Source organism: Mytilus trossulus, chromosome 8 (genome assembly GCF_036588685.1).
Source record: "Mytilus trossulus isolate FHL-02 chromosome 8, PNRI_Mtr1.1.1.hap1, whole genome shotgun sequence".
NCBI lineage: Eukaryota > Metazoa > Mollusca > Bivalvia > Mytilida > Mytilidae > Mytilus > Mytilus trossulus.
This window is the reverse complement of record NC_086380.1, coordinates 37,185,789-37,207,755: the sequence shown is the minus strand read 5'-3', so window position 1 is coordinate 37,207,755 and position 21,967 is coordinate 37,185,789. Positions and strand designations below refer to the sequence as shown.

Genomic DNA, 21,967 nt, shown 5'->3' with positions numbered 1-21,967 from the left:
GAGTCTTGGTACCAAGTTTTCCTTGCCTAATGGCTCGGGAAATTTCACAGTCCCCTGACTTGTATTGTTTGCAAATAACTCTGCATAGCATGACATATCTGTTCATAATTTACCACTGAAAATTCATTATTTTTTAGAACAAAAACCGAAATATACATTATCTTTGTTCATTCCAAACCAATATTTTTCCGCTTAAAAGAACATATAATTTATTATTAGTACTGTACACATGCACTCTGTTGCATCTGCAAAATAAAGATTTGGAGACTTGACAATAGAAAAAATTAATTTTAGTTAAACTTACTTTCCACTGACAGGTTCCATCAAAAATATGACACATTGTTCCATTTCCAAAATCAATCACAATTGATTTTATCTCTATGGTGTTACCAGAAATGTTTTGAACTTGTCCATTTGAGCAACCTAATATACAATAATACATGTGTGTCATTGTATTCGTTACATTGGTATCTAAAATTATTGTTTAATCTTTAAGACTGGTGTTTAATACTTCGTAACTTTCTTATGTTACTTCCTTTGCTTTTCACATAAAATTCCGCATAAACCTACTGTACACTCAATTTTATTTGTATGAGTGTATTTTCTTTTCGAAATAGTTTCAGTTATCAAAATAACATTATCATCAAATAAACAGGAAAATTTAGTAAAAAAACAATGTCGATCGATTTAAAGAAAAAAGAGGCGAATGATACATATATGGATACTCAAAATTCAGAGGACGAGGAAAAAACCTGACATCAACGTTAACATACCATATAAAAAAAATAATACCAAACGAAAAAACGACAAATTTAGATTTCTAAAGAAGAATCGAAAGATACCAAAGGGATACTTAAAGTCATAAGTTGAAAACGAACTGACAATGCTATGACATAAACAAAAAACAACCAAAAGACAAACAACAGTTCGCATAACGCAACATAGAAAACTAAAGAATAAGCAACCCCACAACAAAAACTAGGGTGATCTTCGCTGCTCTAAGAGGGTAAGCAGTAATTCAGTTGACACATTCGTTGATAAAAAAATGCGTTGTTATAGAACAATTTATGACAGATAATCAGTCAGATAGAGGCCGGTATTTTTTTAAATTACGCAATTATTATGCAAGGAGATTGGGTGTAATCGGTAATGACATAAGACAAACAAAAAATTGATCGTAAATATAGAGGTGAGAATAAATTTTAAACAATAATCACATTTGTATAGATGTATACTAGTCAACAAATGAAACGATACAAGGCAATGTATTTTCTATATATAATAAAATTGAGTACACTGTATAGAGGTGAATAATTGCCCGGATGGTCTTATTTTTATACAGAGTCTTATTTTCTCGCCAAAACCACTTAATTAAATATGATCTGCTTAATATTATGAATGCCTTTGCATATATTTGAATATTTCATTCTCATCTTCGAAATTAAGTGCCGCGCGACTTTTCTCATCATTTTCCGCAAAATAAATATTACTCCTGAGTTCAATAACTTAGTATTATGTAATTTTCTAGTTTGGTCAAGTTCTTCTAATCATATACATGTACATTTGCTTTGTAAGTGATTTCATTGGATGATATAACAGTGTTTTCAAACTTGTGTATCGTTTCTTTGGTGGACTATATACATATCAACCTTATATTTGCAAAATTGCAAAATGTCTTGACTAAGCATGATTTTTTTTTTATAAAAAAGATACAATAGATCTGTCAACTTCAATAAAAAGATAGAAATTAAAATATACATGGCTATACATGGAATATATTGTCTCCGTTAAGGTTCATTCCAGTTTTTTTTCCATAATACTAATAAAACCCATCATTTTTTTTAATCAAACAGCTGGTGAAGAAATCAGTAAAACTATAACAAAATATTTGACTACCATCATATTCTTTCTTTTCTTATTGTTAATTTTCCATTATTACTTGATAGTGATGTTCTGATAATAACTTCTTATGGAGTGTACATGTATATTATATATTAGTTGGCTCATTATACGCGTAGTTGCACTAACTTCTAGGATCACATTTACACGAACAAAGAGACAACTCTCCATCCAAGAAACAGTTTATAAAAGTAAACCATTATAGGTCAAGGTACGGCCTTCAAGACGGAGTCTTGGCTCACACCGAATATCAACCTATAAAGGGCCCCCAAAATAACAAGTGTTAAACCATTCAAACGGGAAAACCAACGGTCAAATCTATTTAAAAAACAAGAATCGAGTTAAACACGTATGAACTTCATAAACAGACGACAACTACTGTACATCAGATCATGTTTTGACGTTGTTGTATGAAGTCAACACTAAATCATTGGTATTTAACTGCAGGGATCGAGACATCATGGGTCGAGATAAGAAGGTTAGTCCTTCACTTGACACGGTAATGCTTCAGGTACTGTATTTGTACTTGTGATTTTGATATTTGCCGCCCCGTTATTATAGAAGTTAAGTAATGTTAACGCAATGCTAGGATTCTAATTGTTTGTTCCTCTTCACTTATTGAATTTTCAAAAAAAGCGGTAGAGTTATTATACAAATATAAATACTAGTTATTGCACCCGCACCTATTGTGTGTGCCGGTCTTAACTCAGAAATCGCTATTAAATTAGTGATAGTCTGATTTCCTTCCGTTAAGTGTTTTGTTACTTTTGGGAATTTTGAGCTGAATGAATCCAGATCATTAAAAGTCTCTGTCTAACACTTTGAACTCTACTTTAGTTTTAGCCTGACAATATCATTATATAACTAGACAAGTTAAGTTAACTGTCAATTAGTGTAAGTCTAGGTTTGGTTATAAAAACTTCTTCGTTGCAAAGTTGCTTTCAGATTGACATTCGTAAACAAAACATCGCCTTTTAATCATTATTATCGTTGACAAACGTGTGTCGTTCTTTACACCAATAATTATTTTTTACATATTTACATTAAAACAAATGTATGTCATGTGCCCAAATTAATGGTGCATTCGTCAAAATCGTTTTCATTAAAAGGTAAAATAATAGGCATGACATGTGTAATGAACATAAATACTCACTAAATTCCAAAGGAGGAGGAGGTGAAGTAGGGGTTATAAGTGTTGAAACGTTTGTTGCTGTTTCAACTATTGTTGAAAAGTAAAGCTGAAATAAAAAAAACAATTATGTATGACAATTTTTGCATTTGAATATTGAAGCACGTAATGATTATTTTCCAGACATTTACAATTCCGCTTCTGCATGGTGTCAATATACAGATTACAAAAAGCTTACGCTTCCGGAGCACCTGATATTGTGTTCCGTGTACTATATTTGATATTGTTTGTCTATTTGTCTTTTTCTTTTTTAGCCATGACTTTGTCATTTTATTTCGATTTATGAGTTTGAATGTGCCGCTGCTATCTTTCATCCCTCTTTTATCAGAGGGTTTAAGCATGATTGAAGATATACAAGTGTTGATTCTCTTTGGATACTTGTCTTAGCGTCGTACCTTTTTTTGGATGAAATTCTTCAGATATTGGTTTAAAGAAAATACATATTAGCCTAATGTTGTATACGTGCACTGATTGGTTAAATATTTCTCAGTGTGTTTGAATTTATTTGATAGCCTTTTGGTCATGACTGTTTGTCTCTAATATTTAATTAACTGTGCATTTGTATTCAGATATCGCAGATCAAATTTATTCGTTCTTTGTGTAATCATACGTTTTTTGATTGAGTTAAGTCTGCTAATTGATATTTTATCGTATGTTTTTATATGTTGTGATGTTATGCTATTGTTTCAGAAAAAGGGAGAAGGTTTGGGCCCATTAAAACGTTTAATCCCGCTGCAAATGTTTGCACCTGTCCTAAGTCAGGAATCTGATGTACAGTAGTTGTCGTTTGTTTATGTAATATATACGTGTTTCTCGTTTCTCGTTTTGTTTATATAGATTAGACCGTTGGTTTTCCCGTTTGAATGGTTTTACACTAGTAATTTTGGGGCCCTTTATAGCTTGTTGTTCGGTGTGAGCCAAGGCTCCGTGTTGAAGGCCGTACTTTAACCTATAATGGTTTAATTTTTAAATTGTTATTTGGATGGAGAGTTGTCTCATTGGCACTCACACCACATCTTCCTATATCTACTTATAAATTTGAAGAAGATATTTTGAAAAAAATAAATCTTGGTTTAACGAGACTATGATCCCGACATTAGAATATAATATATAGAAGCCTCTTGCAACCATACTCTTGTAAATGTACACGACTTTTTTGTTTCACATGACATAAAGTGATTTGCTCATTGTTGCAGGACTTTTGTACTTTTATTGAAACTTACCAATGATAGAATACAAACTACTGCTGCTACTGCCATTATTCCGACGAACTGTGTGTGTAACTACCTGAAATAATAATAAATTTAAAAAGTCGTTACAAATTACTAAAGTTGGAGTATAACTGTTCATAAAAGAACGTAATTTTTTAAGGATTTTTTTCATCTATAAAATTAGCAAATATTAGAATTTAAGGAGTTGAAGAACAGTGTACCTAACTAGAAATAAAACTATTCATTCTGGCAGATCCTGTCATTTTTAAAGACAAAAAAAAATCTGTACTTTTTCTGGGGATTTAAAAGTACTCGGCCACGTGCATTCTGTGATTTAGCTTGATGTACAATGTATATCTATGTATTTGCTTCGATCTGAAACACTACTGTCTAAGGTAAGGAGAGGGCTGGGATCCCGCAACCCTGTTACATTATGTATGTATAATGTGTGTGCCTGTCCCAAGCCAGGAGCTTGTAATTCAGTGTTTTGGTTTTTTTTTGCTTTGTTAAATATTTGTTTTTCGTTCAATTTTTTACATCAAATAGACCGTTATTTTTCTCGTTTGAATTGTTTAACATTTGTGATTTCAGGGCTTGTAAACAGCAGTTGGACTAAGCCGACTTTTTTTGCTGGATGTTAGTTGGAATTCTTAGACCATTCGACCACCGAACCCCCGTCCTAATTCCATTTTTAATGTATGCAGATATTAACTAAGGTTTGAAAACATGTTACAGGCTAGACAAAAACATGATATTTGGACGTTTTGATCTATAGTATATTTATCATCAGTTTAATAAATTGAGAAAATACTTTGGTCTAATGGTAGGTTTTTCTTTTTTGTATTTTCCGAAAATTATAGATACCAAGATATCGTTTTGTTAGAAAATCCAGTTACGTAATGCAAGATAAAATCACATCAGTGCGTTGTGAAGTTTTTGATACCATTATAGAAATATACACTAGACTCCTCCCATTCGAAAGTAAAAACCATGCTAAAGAGAACGTCCTATACAAGTGCGCAAACACTTTCTGCCGGAATTGGGGCGTTGCCTCGCTTAGATAACGTGTCTCGCTTTTGGCATATACATGGATGTCTGTCCTTATTCAAGATGTATTTTCCTTTGGAAATTGTTGGAAACCCAACATTCAGCTTGGTTGACCCACATTGTAAAACTAACTATTAGGTTTATTGAAAATGTATTGAACTATTTTCTACTGAACATTTGGCAAACTACAGCAATAAATCATACTGCGTAACAATAAGTTAAATAAAAAAGTCACTTAAGATAATGAAGATCACAAATTTAGTTTGCACGGAACTTGTTTCGAGTAGCTTCCCGAATAAAATATTCGAAAGGTCAAATATATAAAAAGATGCAAAGCAGTAACAAAAGTATTCCAAATCATTGTTTCTTTTGGTGGTTAATGCAACCAATTGGCGGAAACCCTATGGATTCGTACATTTTAAATTAAACTCCAAATCAGTATTAAAATAAAGAAAAGAAGATGTGGAATGATTGCCACTGAGACAACTCTCTACAAGAGACTAAAAAAAACATAAAATAATAATTTAATGTCACCGTACGGTCTTCAACAATGAGTAAAACACATACCGCATAGACAGCTATAATAGGCTTAAATAAAAATTGTAAAATAATTCTTACGAGAAAACTAATGACCTGATTCATGTTCGAAATAATCAATGAAAAACAAATATGATCATGATGATATACAGCAACAAAATAACGACAACCACTGAATTAGACTTGGGACAGGCACATATAGACTGGGCGGGGTTAACCTAGTTTGTTGGCAACATACACTCGCCTTAATTTGGACAGTGATTTAGCGACATAAAATAAGAACAAACTATGCGAAAAACAATGTACGAAAAATAAAATTAGAGAAACAGCAAAATACGACAAACACTTAATACATGCTCCTAGCATTGGACAAACACACAAATAATGTGGCGTTATGTACCTAGTTTAAAGGCGCCCTATCCTCCGTTTAACAGAGACAGTTGTGTAAGTGTACACCATAAGATCAAACTATAAAATCTGCTGAAATGGGTTAGTAGTAGTATATTCTTAAGTTTATAAACTTAAGTTTAATGTCTAAATGTGTGCTGACTTTGTTCTTCAAGGAAATATTTTCTCTCCTTTCAAAGACAGGGATGGCGATATAACACACGGAAAGGGGCAATGTCCCTCTAAACCCTGCGAAGATCCAGAATCTTATACTATTAAATTTGTAGACCAACTTTTGATTAACCGGTTGGTCTCCGAGCCAAAGATCGACTGCAGTTTTATATACTATCAAATAGTAAGTGTATTTGATGTACTTAATAACTTCATATAGTAATTGTTTTAATAAGCGTAAAATAATTATTAGATCTCACATAAAATCCCCTAGCTGGTTTCTTACTGTCTATGATTTGTAAGCAGTCGAAAATGAATTTGTATTCAATTTGACGTTAATTTATGACACGTAAACTCGTACCACTTAAATACTCTCACTAATTATTACAACTTGCATCACTCGATCATACTCGTACTACTAAAAAAGGAGTAAAATTAACAAACGGGAAGAAATATATGTTTATTCATTAGATTGCTTCTTCTCTTAGTAAATTTCACTTTTCTCGGGTCTTCAGTGTCACACAGAGACCGAACTCGCACCGCTCGAAAAAAAAAATATTATAAACTTGCATCACTGAGGAAATGTTTTAAACTATATAAGAGTTATAGATCGTCTTCTCTGAATTTATATTGAATATTTTTAAATGACTCGTCTGTTTGACAAGAAAGGTCAAGCAAATACCTATTGAAAAAACAGCATCTTAAAAACATGTTTAAACCCGCCGTATTTCGGTCCCTCTCTCGATTCAGAAGCCTCTGGCCTTTGTTAGTCTTGTACAATTTTTAATTATAGTTTCTTGTGTATAATTTGGAGTGTCGTATGACGTCCATTACATGTATCACTGAACTAGTATTCGGATTTATTTAGGTGACAGTGGCGGGCGCCTACGGTTAAGGGAGTTTCTCATTGGTGGTCTTCGGCTGTTGTCTGCCCTATTGTCGGGTTGCTGTGTCTTTGACACATTTCGCATTGCAATTTTCAATTCTAATCAATGTTTTGTTTAAATATTGGTTTGACCGACAGAAAACATTTTGCGTGCATTGGACACAATTTATTTTATGAATTTCATTTAACAAATTTTCGTTCGTACATATCAATCCTCCTCACTTCGAATTCTATTTCTCTATGTTGCATAAAGATTTTTTACACTGAAAAAAAAAAAAAAAATGCAACGAAAAAAAAACCCGCCTCCCATTTCTTTAAAATTGATAATTTTCATCTTTGAATTAGTTATAATGGGCGCCAGTTTTCTTTTGTGTCAGGCAAATAGTTTTTCACAATAGTGTAAGAGAATGAGAGTTGATGAAACATACGGAATAATTTCGTCTAAAACTGCGTCTTTTTAATCAAATGTTAAAACAAATTTTAAGTATTTATTCATATGAAATATAAAAAAAAAACAAAAAAAAAACCCACAAATAATCAATTCAAGTAGTACTACATTTTTTCCTAAATATAGATATAAATATTAAGGTTTATGAGTTCTAAATAATTTGTAAGCAATACGTACCAACAAAATGCAAAACAAGTTATTCCTTTCACTCCAAAATATACGAATAGTTTGTCTGAAAAGGAAAGGTGCTTTAGGCATTTATACTAGAGATAAAAAAAGAGGCGGTTATCCTGGGTTGACTAATTAATAGTTTACCGGCACCAGTATCTCCCACCTTTATTCATGATAAAGGAAATTATTAAGATTCTTCAAATAATGGGAATCAAATTAAATTAACTTATTCAAAGGACTTTTTGACATTCGTTTATTTAGTTTACAAAGTTAATATTTATAGATAAAGTAAGAGACAGTGGCTAATACCTAATTGAGCCAACACTTTTATAATATCATCTTCAATCTAGACTTACAGTGAAACCAGGTGCTTTGGAATACTGTAACAAACAAAATAAAAAAAAGACAAAGCGTTACGGTTACATAGTTTAGTGTTTTTTTTGTGTGGCGATAGCTGTTTAAAGAAAACACGAATATAACATAATTCAACCTCCCTCCCCCAAAAATATAATTAAATACCCAAACACACAATTATGTAGAAGTCATCCTTCGGTGAGTATATATCGGGATGTTTTTAATTCAACAAACACACCGTAATTACGATAAATATCAGTAATATTAGAAAAAGAACGCTACCGATGAAATTTGCTTTGATGCAGCAGTTTTGTGGGGAATTAGATATGTTAAATATTCCAAGTACTGGGATAACCAAATATACAGTCAAGTTGTAATAAAATCCGGAACACAAAATAAGATCGAATCAAGTGCTTTAAGAATGTTGAAATTTCAAAACATAATTTATCCGAAAATAAAAGTCGGAAACAAATAATGTCACACCTATCTTAATCGAACACTTGCAGTAAACTGAGTACGCTCTGTCAATTAATATAAATATACCACCACTATCATAGGCCAGCAATAATTTATACCTCTACTGTCCTATATCATTAAATTAGAGAGAAACATTAAAGCAAAAACCAAGTCCCCATGTAGTCTTTGAATATCCTAATGTTTAAAACCGAGCATGTAATATTTGAAGGATGATTACAATAAGGTTAGTATGAAAAAGAGACATGAACTACGTGTAGTTGTAATGTTATAAAGCATTATGTATGTTAAGATTAATCTGAAAAAGAAACTCGAACTTAGTATTAATTTTATTACAAGTTTCTCAGACAGAATATCAGACTTATGTTTTTCCCATATTTGTTACGCAATATTTTACAGTCTTTGTACGTGTACTTATTAAGAATCCATCGATCAAAACTGAAAAGTTTATTCAAATACTAGATAATAGAGTCGGGATAGGTTGGGTGTTTATTTTAAAAAGTTGAAATTTGTTTGTATTCAAATACCTAGTAACGTAATAGGCTTCTTAATGAGATAAAAATGTGCTAATATTCCAAACAGAGCTGATAAAATCACCAAGTTTATCATTCATGGTGTGATTAGCTTAATATCAATAAGTCGAACAAATATTGTCCACCCTAACGTCTTTAATAGATATTGACCGTGAACAGAATTAAAAGAAGAACTTCATTATTACTAAAGAAAAAAGAATGAATCGTGGAACCTTAAATTATAACTCTATTTCGTTTTCACATATGAAGTAACCCGTCTGAGATTAAAGTTTGAAATTTGAAACACGTGATACACTTTGTATCTCAGTACATTTTACAGTACACATTTAAAATTTCAACTTGAACAGGTTGTTATAATTTGGACATTAAAGTACAGAACCGAACCTTGTGATGTCGCTTTAATGTCATAAACACGTCGCACTTTGTATATTGGAGCTATAACTCTAATATGTGTTTCTGCCTCTTTAGTAATTCTTTTAGTGTGTCAAAACGTTGAAACAAGCACAACTCTTACATTGTATGCAGTGGCGGATCCAGAATTTTTCATAAGCGCGTACCCCGCCACTGACTGCCTAAAAGGGGGGGAGGGGCGTTCCAGTCATGCTTCAATGATTCCCTATATAATCATAGGGGGCTGAAAAAGCTCTAAATCCGACTCTTGTAGGAAGTGCTACTAAAAATTGCACACAATCAACAACTGACGCCTATACAATTATTGCATGTGCTATCATGATCGAATGTTTCATTTAACAGTGAATTAAATTCTCCTTTTTGAATGTCTTTCAACCGCATAGCAAAAGAACGGGTTCTTATGAGACATTCATGTAAATTAAATGTTTAATATTTTTAAAACAAGTCCAAACGGTTTATAATTATGCACGGAAAAGCTTTTAAGTTTCTTTTTTGCCGATTTAATTTATTTCAAGTTTTTGGAGTTGTTGGAGACCGAAACATAACCTTTTGTTTAGTATTTTGCGATATTTTACTTATTCAAGATGGGTAATAATACACATTCCGTCATATTGTGGAAACAGTATAAACGGAAGTTTATGGTGTCACATAATCATTGTTAGAGGTTATCAGTTTGGATAATGCCTTCTTCCGATAAACATTTATTAAAATTTTAATATAAATAGATGATAGTTTTACTAATTCCATGTCGTCAACTTGTTGACTTTAAATGACTTCTGAGATAAAATAGATAAATTTGAAAGTAAATACATGACCGACAATTCAAAATTTGATTTATAAATAGGTGAACAAATCAGAACTTCCATTTTGATTAATTCATGCCCATAGGAGGATCTCCATAATTGTAATTTATCAAAATGGGAAAAAGAAGGATTTGATAGTATTCAACGCATTGATATTTTAGCTTGGTTTTACATGTATATAAAATCATAACTGAAAATATTTCATAAACATCACGCGACAAAATATAAACAACGGATTTTTTTTTGAATATTTGTACAATAAACAGAATAAATGTTTATCTTCGAAGCGTTTATGTTAAGGATTGGCGGAAGTGTTTTCCTTACATAGAAAATGAATCGGAACAAATACAAATAGTACGGTTTAATTTGAAAAGATAGAAAACGAATCCCTTTTTTTCGTTAAATATTAAAAAAAAAAGCAGAAAGAAGTGGACAATTGTAAACGTTTGATTTCAATTAGTAGTTTGTTGCGGTAGCTTAATTATTGATATAATCTTATTTTACATTGAGGTTCTGAAAAAGGAAATCACAAATTCACCAACATTCCAACTGACTCCATTTTCAGAAAACGAAATCTGTAACAAACATTTTCAAGATTCAAAGTTTTTATTATCCTCAGACACAACAGTGTACAAGAGGTCACTATATATTCATACATAAATAGACGATATATCTATACAGTAATTACAATACAATTATGATAAGCATGTATATATAATATACGACAACAGGAGCTAACACACAATAAACAATCATGCACGTGATTCTCGTGACACATTCATGTGTATATACAGTCAGTCTCTATCATTTGGATTTAACACAATGTCATGATTATGTAAGTTTTTACATATGTATTCAAAAGTGAATAATTATAGATATTTGATAATGTTTTTTAAGAATCTACAAATATTACGATATAATTTTACATTGCAATATGACAGCATTCCAATCATTTTGATCTCTGATGGATTTGCCAAGCAGAGCCAAATGCAATGAAAGTCCTAACTATGTATTGGCTTCCGAAGCTACACAAAACCCCTTACAAATATAGATTTATTTCGTCTTCAAGCCATTGTTCAACCACTAAATTGTCTATTCTTCTTACCAGCACACTTGGTACAATTAAAAACCTTATAATAAATTGTTCAAATAAGGCCTTCGAAAATAGTGGAATAAATTACTTTTGGAGTGTCAAGAACTCGTTGGAAGTACTTGATAAATTGCATGCTTATATTAGTGATTTTGAATCTGTTCAAAGTTTTGATTTTCTACCCTGTATACCACATTGCCTCAAATTCTCATTAAGAAAAAATTCACACACCTAATTAAATGGGCATTCAAAAAATCAGAATGTGAATATATATGTTCAAACTCTTTTAGGTCATTTTTTGATAGCAATAAACAAAAAAACTATGTTAATTGGACATGCTTTGATACTATATATGCCCTTGAATTTTTACTAGATAACATTTTTGTTCGCTTTGGTGATTCCGTATATCGTCAGATTATCGGAATTCCAATGGGGACTAATTGTGCACGACTTATTGCGGACCTCTTTTTGTATTGTTATGAGTAACAATTTATGACAAAAATAAGCAAAGACCCATCAAAACAACATCTGATAAACAAATTTAATAATACTTTTAGATATTTGGATGATATTTTGGCTCTCAATAATGACGACTTCAGTATGTATATTAATGAAATGTATCCTGCTGAACTTACTTTAAATAAAGCTAATACTAACAATGACCACTGCCCTTTCCTCGATCTTGATATCTATATCAATAACGGAAAGCTGAATACTAAAATTTATGATAAAAGGGATGATTTTTCATTTCCTATCGTTAATTATCCGTTTTTAGATGGTGACGTTCCCTTGTCACCATCTTACGGTGTTTATATATCTCAACTTGTACGATTCGCTCGTGTATATATGTAACAATGTTTTAGATTTTAACGAGAGAAATTTATGTATTACTGAAAAATTATTACACCAGGGTTTTTCGATATCACAAACTAGTCAAAACATTTACTAAATTTTATCATCGGTATAAAGACATCATTCGTAAATATAGCTCAACATGCAGACTTTTTATACTTTCAGGTATTTCACATCCATTTTTTTATGAAAATATTCTTTATAAAGCACAAATGTGTCAGTATTCACCTCAGAAACTTACAAAAACTTTGAATATACTTATTAAGAAGGGATATAATTACGATACTGTTGTCAAGTCATTAAAGATTGCATATTTTGGCGTTAATATTGAGTCACTGATAAGGTCTTTGTGTCGGAACTAAACACATGTATTCTAAAAACAGTTGTTGGCATGACACGGGTTATGTTCTTCTCATATATGTTATGATGGTATGATACTAAACCCCTAACGGGAAGGATTGTGCCTGATGTTCATATGATGAAATCATAATCTTTCAGTCAGTTTAATTGAAGTCTGGAGCTGGCATGTCAGTTAACTGCTAGTAGTCTGTTGTTATTTATGTATTATTGTCATTTTGTTTATTTTCTTTGGTTACATCTTCTGACATCAGACTCGGACTTCTCTTGAACTGAATTTTAATGTGCGTATTGTTATGCGTTTACTTTTCTACATTGGTTAGAGGTATAGGGGGAGGGTTGAGATCTCACAAACATGTTTAACCCCGCCGCATTTTTGCGCCTGTCCCAAGTCAGGAGCCTCTGGCCTTTGTTAGTCTTGTATTATTTTAATTTTAGTTTCTTGTGTACAATTTGGAAATTAGTATGGCGTTCATTATCACTGAACTAGTATATATTTGTTTAGGGGCCAGCTAGCTGAAGGACGCCTCCGGGTGCGGGAATTTCTCGCTATATTGAAGACCTGTTGGTGACCTTCTGCTGTTGTTTTTTATTTGGTCGGGTTGTTATCTCTTTGACACATTCCCCATTTCCATTCTCAATTTTATTACTCTTGTTTTAACTTAATTACATGACTTGCATCTTGTTTTAATATTTCTACTCATAGAATCATATTCAAAACAGTGTGGTCCTGGCCATTGATAGACGACCTAAATTATCCCATTGACTGGGACAGATTAGGTGAACGTTTGTCGGTAACAATCACTGCTCACTATGTACTTGTTAAAACACTGAATCTGTGGGGTCACCAAAGGTTCTCAACACCTAAATAAAGCAATTCGAAAAACTAGTCCGGAATAATACGATGTGTTGATTTATATCAATAATATAAATCAAAACATAAAGGTTATTCCTGAATAATTTTTCGAATAATTTTATCATTAAAGGCGTGAAGAACCTTTGGTGACCCCACAGTTTAAATTCTATAATAAGTAAGAAGTGAGCAATGGTCGTTACCGACAAACGTTCACCTAATCTGTCCCAGTCAATGGGATAATCTAGGTCGTCAATCAATGGACAGGACCACACTGTTTTGAATATGATTCTATTTGCAAATTTGACCTTGTTTTCAATCTAGATTTTATGTTAAACAATGATGGTGATAACCAATTCCAATTTCATTGGATAAACTTGATTTAGCACACTTGTGTTCTTTTGTTTATTCTATAAAAGAGGTGTACAAGACACAAGAGTCCATCAGGGATTTTCAAATTCATAGATAGAAAATAAACTGACAACGCCATCGGTAAAAAATAAAACAAAGACAAACAGACAAATGATAATACACAAGACACATTTAAAAACTAAAGACTAAGCAACACGAACCACACCAAAAACTGGGGTTGAACTTAGGTGCTCCGGAAAGGTAAGCAGATCCGGCTACACATGTGTCATATTAAATGGGGTTAACTTCTTCTTTGAATACTCAATGTAAGATGTAATCAATTTCTTATTTTTCTCGATCATTAGACGTAAAATGACTCATAAAAGGTCAAGTCAGAGAATAATCGCTAATATATACATATATATATATATATATATGCTTCTATTACAAATCAACGGCACATTTCAGGTGCCTTAAAACACATTTATAAACGGAACAATCATATAAAAGCAGCCGAAGACTAACATAAAACTCTAGTAAAACCAAACACATACAAAAGCAAACAATAGTCTGTAAAACTTAACACAGAAACTATAAGAAAATGCAACAAGCATCAAACATAAACCCGGGGTTTAACTCGGGCAAGTGATACAGCTTGTGTCACTTTAATCTGTAATACCACCATTGATTTAGTACCTTTGATTTCTCCTATTTGTATTCGCTATTTTTTGCGCTTTTTAAAAAAATTGTGCAGAATTAACTTTTTTTCAAATAAAGAAGTGTTATCTCCAGTGCTATAGACAAAATTTCACATGATATGTCACTGCATATATTAAGAAAACAACTATTTCTGGAAATTAACCAATCAATTTTTAACCTCGTTTTTATCTGTGTACAAGATTTAATAACCATGCAACATCAAATTTCTAAATCATTCCATAGAAACACCAAATAAAACCACTGCGGTGCTTTGAAACACCCAATATATACGTTTATGAGCCAGACATTATTTAATGCAGTAAAATGTAGGATATCTGGTTCAAACAGCTGTCAAAATCAATGGAATGATATTCGACCCCTTTTCGTATGTAACCGGATGTGATTTTTAGCCCCGGGAAAGATATAATGGTACCCTTAGTAATTGTTCTAAAAAGAAATGTTCCGTGCAATATTTCGTCAAAGCATTTCGAAGGTCGTTCGGCTTTAGTAGATTTTTTCAACATCTTAGTTGTTAGCATTTATTTATTAAACAACATTTACATTACAAATACGTAATACGGATAACAATATGAAAAGACATTTGTCAATATTGTATGTTTTTTCTTCTATCTATGAATTAAAATCCGATTGGACACAGTGTCATTTGAGCGCTAACATCAGTACACATGCTGTTACATACGTAAAAACACTGCCAAATGTACCTGAAATGAGAAAAGCTCTTAAAAATAACCTTTTCGAATTATACAAAAATGTTGAAATATATTGTAATCATAACCAAGTTCGAATTCAATTTGTTTGGTGATAGGAAGTAATCAAAGCCTTGACATTATGTTTGGTGAATACGATAAAGTTAATTTATTGCCTACATTACCGGATCATTTACACTGATTCCCTATCTTTTTTTTATGACAGGATTTGAATAATATCACCTGATCACGGGGGAACATATCAAATATTTATACACTTGGCTGTTATAAAAATAAATTAAAAATATTTCATCTCTTTTTTTTCAAATATTAGGAAGCAACATGTATATTATAACTTAATTTTAAGTACCATGTATTGACATACTAGTATTGCATTTCAACATCAATAATAAATTTGTGAAAAATGACATTCTAACAACATTTGAGATACCGAATATGTTAACAAAACATATCAATTGAAAGCGTGAAATTCTATTATGCATAGAAATACGTTGAATCTGTATTGTTTTCTTCTCTCTATTTTAGCGTTTGCAATCTAGATAAGCGAGAAGACTATTCTACCGACAGTAAGGTTAAAAGATAGCATTTGTAATCAATTAAAAAAGTGTGCTTAATATGTAACTATATATTTTCCCAAAAAAGAAGTTACATGGTAACACGAATTTTCTTTTCATGTTCGTTGCAATGAGATATGAATGAACTATCTTTATATATGATATTACTTTGAATGGGTAAATTAAATACCTGAACAGCCACTTGTGTCGATTCTTTTGTCAACTACAGTGAAAGAAGTGGACACAGATTCTTCTAGGTAACCATTCTCTGATTCTACGTCGGCATTTCTTTTTCTTCTACTGCTTACAGCTGGTCTGACATTAACGCATGGCTAGAGAAGAGAAAAAAACGCGAAACTTTAGACGAAAGAAATAAAAGATTAAATCTAATATTGCAACTCTAGGAATTGTACATTATATCTACAGAACACATTCTATAAACCGTACAACTGGTGTCACATTGTCGTAACTCTTGCATAATTATACCTCAATATACATGTACAGAGTAATACATATTGGAAAATAACAGTACTGTATTAAAATGTACTTTGGCCGTTTTGAAGACACAATAATGAAGAAGAGTGGAATTTAATAGGCATGACTTTGAAAGAAATAACAGCAATATAGGGATGAAAGATGAATAAATATTATTATAATGAATTTTTATACAAATTAGGACAAAACAATATAATATTCCCAATGTTTTTACAAAACAATTGCTTAATAGATCATACATGTATCTTTTGAATCAATATTATATTTAAATCATATCCCACTCTGTTCTGAATGCTATATTCGTTATTACATATTTGGATTTGACTACTAGGTGGAAAATAGTTTGAATGGATAATTTTGTAAATTTGACGCCAAGTGATGAGAAAAGCTTACCTGGCTCTGTTGGCCAGATAAGCTAAATATATTAAATTCCTATTCATATTTTACGGTAACTTACTTTGGAAGAGCATGTCATCCCTTTTGGACAAAACAAGGCAGAACATGTAACCACTACTGTGTTGGACTTCACAAAACGAAAACCATACATTGATATCGAAACAATATTAGGAATTGTTTTGTTATGAATCCAAGCATTATCGATCACAGCTGTATCCTTTGAAGAACAAGAGTCGCTGAAAGAAAAATAGTATGTATCTTTGTTACTGTACTTTACCGATTATTTTATATTGACAAATAAATGAAGGTAAATCAATCATATATGAAAATGCGCAAACACATATTGAAACTCTTTTTAAATTATAATATAATAACTTATTTTTTTTAAGACAGCTCATTAAAATCTCCGGTAAGTATAATATAAGAAGTCATCCCATAAGTACAAATTGTTAATATATTTCTTTTAAATATAATGAATATCAATGCATTTACTCACTTATTATTGGTATGGATCTTTCAGATAAACAAAGTCAAGGCATCACTCCCATTGTTTAACAATTGAGCCACCTTTTAAATTCCTGTACATTGATGTACCATATTACCATTTTCGCATTTTTAATGTTTATAACACTATTAGTCAATGAGCAAATCTTTAAACATCAAATCCTTTTGAATGCCAATGTAATTGTATTGATAACGCATACATAATAACTTACTTGGTCCACATAACGTAATCTGTATCCACAGATGATGACGCATTACAACTAATAGGTTCGATTGTATAATCAGCTAAAAAAGACAAACAAAAAGTTTTACGTTAATTATATTCACAGAAGATTGTACAACTTACTAAAAATGCATTTAATTTATAGTCTTTCATTTTCATTTATGTAAATTTTAAATCACAATAATGTGTTCAGTAGTTAATATTTGTTTACGATCGATTTTGCTAAAACATGTATTTGCCGATATTCATAACATATATGTACTTGATACAAGTTTAAACCATGTGGTAAAATGGGTCTCTGTGTATGTTGTTGGTTTGCTGTCTTTTGAACATACATGTATACCTAAACATTTTGGTCTTTACGAGATTGGTTAACCTAAGACTCGTTTTTATATATTAGACCGTTGGTTTTCCCGTTTGAAAGGTTTTGCGCTAGTATTTTTTTGGGGCCCTTTATAACTTGCTGTTCGGTGTGAGCAAAGGCTCCGTGTTGAAAACCGTACTTTGACTCTATAATTGATTACATTAATAAATTGTGACTTGGATCGATAGTTTTTTTCACTGACACTCATACCATATCTTCGAATATCTTCTGACATCAGACTCGGACTTCTCTTGAACTGAATTTTTATGTGCGTATTGTTATGCGTTTACTTTTCTGTATTGACTAGAGGTATAGGGGGAGGGTTGAGATCTCATAAACATGTTTAACCCCGCCGCAATTTTGCGCCTGTCCTAAGTCAGGAGCCTCTGCCCTTTGTTAGTCTTGTATTATTTTTAATTTTAGTTTCTTGTGTACAATTTGGAGTTTAGTATGGCGTTCATTATCACTGAACTAGTATATATATTTGTAGAGGGGTCAGCTGAAGGACGCCTCCGGGTGCGGGAATTTCTCGCTGCATTGAAGACCTGTTGGTGACCTTCTGCTGTTGTCTTCTCAGTGGTCGGGTTGTTGTCTCTTTGACACATTCCCCATTTCCATTCTCAATTTTATTTTAAATATAAGAACACATGACACATCATAGAAAACAAAAGTATACGGAACACGAACCCCAGTTTTCTCTGGGGTGGTCTCAGGTGCTCCGGTAGGGTAAGCAGATTCTGCTCCACATGAGGCACCCGCCGTGTTTATCATATTATTATAAACACGGTAATAAGTCTAATTCGGTATCTTGCAATCATATAATCTATTTTTGTGTCAGCATTTACCATGTGCTATACAATATGTTACCTGGTCCAGTTATTTTTAACAACAATGGATCGCCAATGTGAACTGATGTTGCCGGGGTTCCTTTTTTGTCTGTAATGACCAGCTTGATGGTTTTGGTTGGTTCAGTTGGTTTCTTGATTTCCTGCTTAAAATCTGTTGGTGCTGGACTTTAAGTAAACATTAAAAAATATGGTGTAATGTGTATTTTTTTTTTACATTTGATCTGTTATTAAATCCATGCATGACACTATTAAACATTAATCAACACCAAATAAAGAAAACATACATAAATGATATCCTGAAGTGTGTATACAGTCACCAACCAACACACCAGTGCGTATGGCGTGTATAAAATACAGTCTTAAAATATTGTGAGTAAATTTTACCGGCAAGGACCATACATTATCAAAAAATATTTATATTAAAAAAAAAAACATTTTTAATTATTTAAAAAAAAAGACGGGTAAGTAACTACAACAGGCAAACAAAAGCATTTCCAAGGATACCAGAAATGTTGCTTTGAAACATTCTATTTACAAAACACTAACAGAGCTGTTACATAGCCTTCAAGGCGACTTTAGATAAACCTAGGTTTTTGTTGGGTTTTTGTTACTCTTTTAAGTTTTTTTTGTAGTGTTTTGTTGAATTTCATCATTGTTTTTGCATTTTAACTTCGAATATTTCTTTCTCCTTTTTACTCAACTTGTTAAAAGTTTAAAATGTAATAACTTGAATCTAATAAATGACACAAAGATTAACTTTTATGATACTTTTTTTCTTACATTTTTATCTGCATGCTGGTGTTTGCGGATGCTACAAAGGCACCGGCGGATTTACATTCCAGTTGATAAAAATGTGCATTCTTTCCACCAGCTATATTTGAACTGTTTTCGCCCTTCACATGAAGTACATTAAGTTTTGTCTTATTCTAATAAAATAGAAAAAAGATATTTGATAAAAATATGCATATCGTAGCAGCAGAACTCGTTTTATTAGTTATTTTTGGTTCTGAACTAGCTTTAAGTAACTGTGAATACTCTAATATTTGAATTAAGTGTCTTTTTCGTTGTTGGGATGTACAATGTATTATAGCACTGCCTCGTCCGTACTTTTTTAGCTGCATTTCCTCGATCTGATGAGTTAAAGTTTTTCAACTGTTCTTTATGTCACCCTAACGGTGGTCGGGTGACATATTGTTATGTTTCATTCTTTTTTTTTTTTTTATTATTCCACACTTTTTGTCCATGCAAATTCTCGGAATCGTATGGACCAATTTTAATGGGACTAAACAATAATGTTAACCACCATTGCCAGAGGTGCAGTGAGAATTGGCACTTCCAAGATGGCCACTGTTACCACGGAAACAATAAAAGAGTGAAAAAATGGGCTTTTAGTTTTTAGTGCATAATTTGAGTATGCCTGAACTTTGCATCATCAAATTTTAACACATCATAGCTGTATATTATATACATATTTGGATGAATTTAGGAATCCTCAGATTTACTATGTTATCATGGAAACTGATAAAACATATCATTTTTTTTTTTAATTTTTGAAAAGTGTATGAAACTTTACAGAACAGTTGACTGGCAAATCTAGATGTGGCATATTACTTTAGAATTTCCAAAATGGTTGCCACTTAGTGGCAATGGGGGAAGGGTGATGCTTGTAATGGCAATTCTAGTTATAGTTTGATCTCATGTTGTACTGTTACATTGGATGACTTTGTCCTTGGATACATGCAGGTAAATTGATAAACTGGTCACAGATACCAGGACTAAGTTTTATATATATACGCCAGTAGCGCGTTTCGTCTACAAAAGACTCATCAGTGACGCTCGAATCCCAAAAAGTTTTAAAAACTTTAGGCATTTTAAGGCATTGGCCACAAGGTTGATATTTTGAAATTATGTTCCTACATTGTATCAACGTATATAAAGATACGGGAACTTAAAGCTTATATCCACATAATATGGACTCTGGTCGATATTTGTCTTATTGGCAGTCATATCACATCCCTTTATGATTTGAAAATTGTTTAAATTGGTTAACGTAAGATTATTTTTGAATTAAATATTATATTTTCAGACTTCCTTTCACTCACCCAAAGGACTTTCGACATCCCAAAATGAAACAGTTTTCATATGCACTAGTGTTTTTCTTTTGCTGAACCACTGACTTTTTATTTAATGCCTTATTAAAATGATAAATCGTATTTTCATAACAAGTTCAATATATATCGGAAGAAAAGTATCTTACGCTCGTGGTGTAGTTGTGTAATGTTTATTGGTCGTTAAGGTTATAATCAAGTAGAATCTTAGTATACCAATGTATGGTTTACGCTCGAGAAAGAGTTACGCAGATTTAGACTTTTGGCGGGGAAATTAGTGGCAGGGTCGGAAGTTATAGGGGTGATCGTAAAGGACTCTCTATGCTCCGTAAGGGTAACATTTAGAGAACACCCCTATCAAAGAAATAGTATAGTCGCCCTGGGGTATATAAGAGATTGAGAAACGGCACTCGAGGCTGTCGGTTGGCTGTCGATGAGCTGTTTTCCTTCAACTAGCGTACGTCGGATATACTAAGTGCTACAAGAGCCTTGATATTCAGAGGACACTTTGTACTGGGTACAAAGTGGACGTACATGTTGACAGGATTGACATAGCAGACTGTCCCACACGGAGGACAGGCTGTACCAGCCCGCACTGTCTGGTAGTGACAGGTTGTCCCACTCGGAGGACAAGTTGTTCCAGCCCGCACTGTCTGGTAGTGACAGGTTGTCCCACTCGGAGGACAAGTTGTATCAAACCTCTCTGTTTTGTATTGACAGACTGTCCCATTCGGAGGACAAGCTGTACCAGCTATACTGTCTATAAGTGACACATCGTCCCATCTTGAGGACAGGCTGGTTTATTGGATTATATTTGTATATATAATTGTTTTATTGTGCATTGTTACTTTATTTCGACAAAGAGTCAGTGTGTATATTTTAGTTCATTGTGCACAATTTGGATAGTTGTAGTTTTTAGCATTACCATATTGTTTGTGGACAGTATTGACTGGAACGGACGTTTGGGATATTAACGCCTGGTTACATGTTACATATTTGGTGGCTAGCGGTTGGGATTCAAGTT

At 32.4% G+C, this 21,967-nt stretch overlaps 1 protein-coding gene across 1 annotated transcript; it reads right to left on the bottom strand.

The window, feature by feature from the left end:
- Positions 1-3,114: 3,114 nt before the first annotated feature.
- On the bottom strand, positions 3,115-21,673 carry LOC134727631 (uncharacterized). The gene is made up of 7 exons (XM_063592012.1): positions 21,530-21,673; positions 19,616-19,761; positions 18,855-19,000; positions 17,613-17,685; positions 16,958-17,132; positions 4,312-4,375; positions 3,115-3,137 (listed from the first exon to the last, which is right to left on the bottom strand). Exons 1-7 carry the CDS (start codon positions 21,671-21,673, stop codon positions 3,115-3,117), a joined length of 771 nt encoding a protein of 256 aa, XP_063448082.1.
- Between the last annotated feature and the right edge of the window lie 294 nt (positions 21,674-21,967).